General features: G+C 30.4%; 1 protein-coding gene across 2 annotated transcripts in view; it reads right to left on the reverse strand.

Moving 5' to 3' along the window:
* The window catches only part of LOC123016209 (tyrosine-protein kinase Abl), a 31,398-nt gene extending 24,102 nt beyond the window's left edge, over nucleotides 1-7,296 (reverse strand). For both annotated transcript variants that reach the window (XM_044416470.1, XM_044416460.1), the window contains exon 1: nucleotides 6,892-7,296. In XM_044416470.1, the coding sequence (XP_044272405.1) occupies nucleotides 6,892-7,021 (130 nt within the window). In that variant the 5' untranslated portion in view covers nucleotides 7,022-7,296. The remainder of the gene's footprint in view (nucleotides 1-6,891) is intronic.
* Between the last annotated feature and the right edge of the window lie 1,165 nt (nucleotides 7,297-8,461).

Consider the following 8,461-nt stretch of genomic DNA (forward strand, 5'->3'; position numbering starts at 1 on the left):
AAACTACAACAATAAAAAAATTGCAGAATTCACAAATAAAAATTTCGAAAATCGCATTAAAACATTTATAGCATCTATCTTTATAGCATTTATCTTCTAGTGACAGCATTACTTGTTGCTCACCCTGTATATAAAATCATCCGTCAAAAGCGTCAAAAAAACTGGGGCTTTAAAACTCAAACACCAAGACAAGAATTTCTAGTTTGTGAATTTTTCATCGAGAGCATTTTCAAAGAGAAAGCAAAAATCCCATACTCTTAAAATTTTTAATTTTATAAATGCGAACAAAGCACATTCATTACGTTATTATGATGCTTCTTTGACCTCAACTCGGTAACAATACACCGCCACATTTTATCTTATCTTTGCACCAATTTGTTTCCTTTTTTCAGCTTCACTCATAAAAATTTCACCAACAATCAAGCATCATCACTTTGTTTAATCGAATTCCTTATAAACTTCTATAATTTTCTACACTGGCTTCCTAATTGTTCACTTCTTGTTCGATAATGTTTTAATTACGATGGGGGCGAAACTGGAAAAGGGTCGTAGAGACTTGTCACCGAAAATATCACTCAAAACCGCAACGCGGCACACTTTTTGCTACTAAATAAAACATCACTTGTTGATTTCGCCGCTAATTAATTAATCCATCCAGATCCGTGACTCATTTCCCATGATTAAATGAGCTCTTAATCATCTAATAGCCATCAGCAGGTATAGGATTTGGGTTCTTGGAAAATCAATCACTGACAGCCTTGATGAGGGAAAGATGGAAAGGTCTTCAAGCAGGCACGCCAACCAAATTTTATACACGGATGTAGACAAAAACAATTTATAAAATACAACCAGAAAGTGAATTCTTCAATTACTTTTTTATCTGAGATCCCTAGATTATTTTTTTTAATTATTATCTAATCAGTAACATGACAATTCTAAATAAATCTCTTGCAACTCAATTAAGTTGGCACGATTGAAAACCTGAAGATACAAAAATTGGCAAGTCTCATACAGGTTGTTCCGTCTAAACCTCACATTAGAAGTATTGGGAGTTCGAATAATCGTATTTATTTGAAAATTGGTACATAGCCATAATCCATTAAGTCCTCATAAATAAAAATATTTTCAAAATGACGGCACTTCCGTTTATACCGGAAGTCGGTCTCAACTTTCTTATTTTTAATGGAAAGCTATATTTTTTACTGCGTTTTTGGATTAATCGGGATTTTTTTGTCAGCTTTCCCTATAGCTAAATTTAGCCGTTTTAGAAATATTTGGAGTTTTTCAAAAATTTTCGGATCTGCACCTTCCACTTTAAAAATCGGTAACTCTGCCATTTCTTAAAATCTTGAACTCGTTTTTTTGGCGTTTTAAAGAGAAAGCTTAGATCTTTATTCTGGTGTTTTCAAATTTTGAAAAGAAAATTAACCAACCCTAAAATTTTAAGGTTACTTTTGAAATAATTCAAATACCCATAACTCAATTTTTCCAAATAAAATACCCCAATTTTTATTTTACTAAATGGAAGAGAATTTAATTCTGCAACGATCTACCTATATTAAGATTCCCTATACCAAAATTTAATAATTGTCAAGTTATGGTGACTTTTTGTTAAGACTGCGGAAAATCTATTATGTACTACCCACACCCGTTTTTGCATAGTTTGCTATGGAAATCAAAAATCTCAAAATTGTTTCTCAATAAATGTCGACAGTGAATTATTATTTGACAAATAGTGCCAAAATATGGAGAATCAAAGCTACTCAAACTTAGAATAAATTAATTTATTTTGTACTTATGGAGAGGGTAACAAAATTATTATGATGTAGTTCATTAAACAAATAAAAATAATAAATAATATTGGTTATTTGATAATTAATATAACTAATATCATGCGATCATTTGAATTGATAATTAAACTAGGCTTTATTAGGTATGAAAACAATGATTATCATAGTTAATCAAGTTGAAGAATCAAATAATAAGATTTTGAACGGTAATATTTAATTAGAATACATTTTTTCCTTCAGTTTGCACTAGTTTATCATTCATAAAGAAAAAAAAAAAACGCCTATTCTAATTATAAATTCAAATTAATTGTTAATAATTGAGTATGAGTAACTTTCATTCTCCATATTTTGGCACTATTTGTCAAATAATAATTTGACGTTTGTTTAGAGAAAATTTTGACATTTTTTATTTCTATCATAGCAAATTATGCGAAAACAGGTGTGGGTAGTAATAAATTTTCTGTAGTGTTAACAAAAAGTCACCATAACTTAAAAATTATTTAATTTGGGTATACGGAATGTTAATACAGATCGATGCACAATTAAATTCTCTTCTATTTAGTAGAATAAAAATTGGGGTATTTTATTTGGAAAAATTGAGTTATGAGAATTTGAATTATTTCAAAAGCAACCTTAAAATTTTAATTTTCTTTTAAAAATTTGAAAACACCAGAATAAAGATCTAAACTTGTTCAGTATTTTGATTTTTTCAGTAAGAATTGTTCATGACAGGGGATAATTACCCTGCATCCCTATAAAAGCCAGACGCGAAACATCCATTTTTTCAAGTATCAGGTTAATGTTAATTAAAATTTGACTCATACGCGTGTAAACTTAGCCTCGCTTAAAACAAAATAAACAAAATTGTAAAAATCAAACAATGCAGAATAACTTTCCTGCTGAAATCTCAAATTCTTGTGGTTAAGTGTCATCATCATCAAATTACATATCATTAAAAACCGCAATAATTGTCACGTATTTGTCATTAAAACAACGATATAAATGTAAATTTCATTCAAAGTACAAGCAAATTAATTTACAAGATTAAAACTCTTATTGATGTCATTTTACAAGATTCCCTTGTCGAAAAGTCTTAATCGCGACGTGATGACATAATTTCCGGTTGTTTATCTTTGCAATTTAGAACAAACGTTAAGACACGAACTCATTTACCTAAATTACGGCAAGATACTACTCATTTAAACATCCGTTTAAGAACCTCTCCCCTTATCGAAAAATGGTAGCAAAATCGGTGTCGATATTTCACAAAACATACTAATATTTACTTTTTTTTTACTTCTAATATTTTTCATAATTCTATTGTTGATTACATAAAATCTAGGATTTTTTTTACAATTGAAAACAACACATTTCATTTCAGAAATGACAACAAACACATCAACTACAACGAATAAGTAGTTCAAGTGTTTGCAATTAACAGTTTCCGTTTTAAATTACTTTCTTTCCGAATAATTTTCTCAATAACTTTAAAAAAATGTTCATTTTACGGTCTGAAACGACCTTGAAATGTAAGAAATTAATTTCACATTGGTACAGTTTCATTTCGTTCATGGTTTTTGATTTTAATTTCAATTTCATAAAGTTTAAACCTAAATTTCCGACTTTTGCAAATGTAATTACTTTGTTACTCAAGTGATTAGTTCAAAACGCAAGACTAAAGTTTTGTTATTATTTATTGAACAAAGAAAGTCATTTCCGTTTTATTCTTTTACTGGATATTAATACAATAGAGAGATAACAAAGAATGTAATTCGTGAGCGCAATCGTGAAAATTTTATTTACTCTTTTCTAAACTATTAAATGCATTATTTTTTAAAATTTATGACAGTGTGTACTCAGCTTGCAATGTTTACCACAACACCTCCAACCTTGACTGTTTTTTAATCTCTTTAGATTTCATGCTTGACACACTGCATTGAAGTCTTTCATTATGCTTTATATCGTGGAATCCTTCAAGAATGTGTCACAACGTATTCATCTCCTACAACATTAATTCGGTTTCCGGAGAGCTTCGTTTCGAATTCATCGATTATGTGGTAAAATTTTAATTTCGTTCTTTGGTGTTGTAATGAAAGCAACTGAATTTTATTGTATCGATCGTTGTAATATTAATTGTCACCATTGAATAAGTCAACGAACTTGAATTTTGATGTTTAGGAAATGTTGAGGAATCTGGGCGTTAACTCTTTCATTTCCTTTTCGTCATATTGACATTTCTAGTTTCCTATCTAATAGATACTTTCACGCCAAAACGGGAGTACTTCTGGACTAATTTTGGAACTAGTCTAAATATTTATGAAAGTGCTCACAATTAATTTGCACTGTTTGTCAGGGTGTGTTCAGTCACGCAAACTGACAAAAATTAAGCTTATTTGCCCTGATTTTGCAAAAAATAATTAACTAACTGCTGAAACAGCTTGATTATTTTATGTAAAGAAAACGGGAAACGAGATTTCGGAAACTGACAAGCCAACAATAGGAGGAAATTTTGTTTTATGGTAATTTTCACCCACCTTTCACATAGTCTATGTAATCGATCCAAGACGATTGTTCATTTTGTTCGTTTTTGATGACTCGGATGACGAATATAATAAAATATAAACAACATGATGTGTGATGGTTTTCATCCTGTTTTATGCGTCTTTTGTGTGGTCACAATGGAGTTTTAATCAAAATAAATAGACGGAAAAGGAGACTTACATTAGGCGAGCTCGACAGGTTGCCCACCACAATAACAATAAAAGTAAACAAAAATTTATTAATTAATAATAATAATAGGTAAATAACAAAAGTTCTGAAAAGTATAAATTTTTCAAATGTGTAAAAACATTTTTTGTTTCTATTTCAGTGGCACAATAAACTTTTTTGGTAATTTACCTCAATTTTGATGCTTTAACAGATATTAAAAAGCGCGACGTCATCAAATTTTTGTTTAAAAACGACAAAAAGAAGATATATTACAAAAAATTGTGGTTACGGCACTCGTTTTTTAACTTGAATTCGTGCTTCAAGACTGACCTTGTTAAACTTGTTTTTTAATACATATACTATTATGCAATATTTTCAGTAACACGAAATGCTCTTTGTGACATTGTTTTTTACATTGAGCTATTTTCAAGCGATTTGGGTACCGCATACGTCACAAGTCATCAATTTAAACTGTCAAATTTAATAACAAATTCAATTTAAACAGCGCTCAATCGAAAAAATGGTATAAAAAACGAGTGTTACAACCTCTCATACTTGTGATTTGTAATGCAATAAGGCTTGTTTTTTAAAATACTGTTTTATTAAATATAAGCATACAAATTTCTGATCAAAGTGGTTTATGATCTTGAAATTAATTTGGCAACATTGTATGAACAGTGTTGCCTAATTTCCCCATGTTTCAAAAGCCATTAAGAAATGATCTTTTTGAGAATACAATGACGATTTATAGCGAAAAAAAATGTTTCAATATGTAAGAAGACATATATTTATATCCCAAGCGTTGAATCAAATTCCTGATCAAAGTGGTTGAAATTTTTCAAAAGGCATGAAAAAATTATGTTTTTGGTACACCCTATATTTAAAATAATTTAATTCTTTAATTAGCAATACTGAAAATAACACAAAAATTGACAGTTTTTAATTCGCTATACTCGTCTCTTTTGGTTAGAACCCTTCTTTATTTTACAAAAGTAATATTCCTTACTATTCTTCTTTGCATCTTATGTTTTAAAGACAGAAGTAATTTTGTTTTTTTTTACATAATTCATAACAGTGAAGATTATTTAGGTTAGGTATTATTCATATAAAAATTATTTGAAATACAATGACGATTTATGGCGAAAAAAAATTGTTTCGGTTTCTAAGAAAACCATACGTTGAATCAAAGTGACCTATGATCTTGAAAATAAAGTGACAACATTGTATAAACAGTGTTGCCTGATTTCCCCATTTTACAAAAGCCATTAAAAATTATATTTTTGGGAATATAAAAACGATTTATAGCGAAAAAATAAAGTTTCATATCTAAGAAAACATGTATTCATATACCAAGCGTTGAATCAAATTTGTGATCAAAATGGTCTACGATCTTGAAATTAAATTAGCAATAATGATTAAACAAACAGTGTTGCCATTTTTGAAAAGCCATGAAAATATAATGTTGTTGGTGCACCCTATATTTGAAATAATTTAATTCTTTAATTAGCAATACTGAAAATAACACAAAGGTTGACAGTTTTTGGTTTGCTATGCTCGTCTCTTTTGGTTAAAACCTTTCTTTATTTTACAAAAGTAATAAGTATTCCTTACTATTCTTCTTTGCATCTATGTTTTAAAAACAGAAGTAATTTTGTTTTTTTACATGACTTATGACAGTGAAGATTATTTAGATTAGATTATTATTCATATAAAAATTATTCGAAATACTATGACGATTTATAGCGGAATTTTTTTTTTAAGTTTCCAAGAAAACCATGCGTTGAATCAAAGTAATCCACGATCTTGACATTAAATTGGCAACACTGTATGAACAGCGTTGCCAGATTTCCAAAGCCGTAAAAAATGAGTTTTTGAGACATTCTATATTTGACATAATTTAATTGTTAAATACTGAAAATAGCCGGAAAATTGTCAGTTTTTGGTTCTAAGTTGCCAACAACCCCGATTAAAACCAAATGACCGTCAAACAATTTCGAGCAATTAACCGAACTTTCGCCCCCCTTTGCCCCCGAAACCCGTAATTTTCCTAATTGCAATAAGAAAGTCGAGAAAGAGAATTGGCTTTATTTATTAGAAATCGAGACGGCGAGGCTAGGGGAAACTCAGCGGGGGACAAAACAGTCTCGAATCGAGGACAGAGAGGCAAAATCGACATGAATGAACTCGTCCGGCCTTTGAACCACCGGAACAACCCCCGCAGACTTCCCAGACAAGATACAAACAAAAAAAAAACAACAAAACTGTCAAAGTCAAAACGATCGCAACGTCTGTGGAATTTTGACAAGTGATCGAAACAATCAACGATCGATTAAATAAAATCACCGATAACAACACGTGTCGTACAATAACAAGAAAATTGTATGATTCATACCGCTGTGTTCGGTGAAAATATTTGAGACAATTTGCCGTCCATCTTTCGTGGCTCGGGGTCTGCTTCTGGCCGCCCTAATCGAGTGGTGGGTGCCGATCACGGCTCGTTCCTTGGTGTTCTGGGCGCCCATGGCTTGCAATCATACCCTCCCGGATTGTCACTTAATCCCCCTCTGACGTATTATGCACACACACATAGAAAAAAATGATGCACACATATACACACACACACCGCACAGAAAAGGGTGGCGGATTCGAAAACGGCACAACACAACTACATAATATTCACGCACGACACTCGACGAACCGCTACAGCTTCGGTCTCAGTTATTTGGCATTTTACGGACGCGAGAAAACCGCCGTTTTAACGATTACTCCGGATAGATCAATCGCACCATACGTCTACTCCGCCATATTTAAGAAATTCAACCATAGATTGCGAGAATTCGAAACATAAAATGGCGGGTTAGGCAACACATTATACACAATCAATATAATTTGCTGCAATTTTGTTAAACCAAATTACAATTATAACAACTAAAACGTAAAATGTTGTATTTAATTTATATACATGTTTCTTTGTTGTTACAAATATTTGTAGTTCTATTTTAATAAATAAATTGGTAGGCAACCATCTATGCAGATGTCAATTCTATCTTTTGGAAAATCGAGATATTGCAGCACTTTTTTTTAAATTTTAAACAGTAGTCACTTAAGGCTTAACTTATCGTTTGCCAAGATAGGGAATTTCAATGCATTTTTCGAAAAGGTTTTTCTCGGCTATTATAAGGAATTTTTTGGTTTTTATTTTTTTGATGAAACCATTTTAGATATTTCTAGGGATATTGTTATGTAGCTAATTTAAATTCGTATTTTTTATATATTTTTTAACTTATTTTTTATAATAAAATTATAGTATTTTTTTTTTTTATATGGAAACTAACAATGTCCTTCCTACATGTACCAAAGACCTTAAGAAAAAAAAATAAAATCATTCGGATAATTAATAACTGAAAAATCTCTTGTGGAAAATATTATTAACTTTCGTAGTGTGAAAATCGTCTTGTCTCAACCCTAGTTCTTGTTCACAACAAACTTAGCTTACCGTAAGCAGACCCCCATCACCGGTTTTATCTGATTTATGACCTTACGAGGGATGTTTCGCATCTATAAAGAAACAACTAAAAGTACAAGCTGTAAAATTAGGTCATTTTAAGAAATGATGTAAAAGATGAATAAATTTAATTTAAGTACCAAATGCTGCTCTGATTTCATATAATTCTAAAGGTAAATATTTACATTGTTTAAAAAAGGCTGTAAATTAAAAAAGTCCGGGATATTATACTACTACATATGTAAATGCACAACAAAAAGTAAAAGCAAATAATTTAAAACGAAAATTAAATAAAAATAATGACAACAATCTAGTAAACAGAAGAAAAATTACTGAAGAAGCAGATGATGATTATGGTTGTGTTGTGCAAAGATGGTTTGAAAGTAATTAAAAAAACTCCTGAAGAAATTTAGATAATTTTTAATCAAACAATTTAATCACTATTTACCAGCTTATG

This window comes from Tribolium madens, unplaced genomic scaffold (genome assembly GCF_015345945.1).
Source record: "Tribolium madens isolate multiple individuals breed KSU strain unplaced genomic scaffold, Tmad_KSU_1.1 Scaffold_11;HRSCAF=98;Tcas5.2_LG3b, whole genome shotgun sequence".
Taxonomy (NCBI): Eukaryota; Metazoa; Arthropoda; class Insecta; order Coleoptera; family Tenebrionidae; genus Tribolium; species Tribolium madens.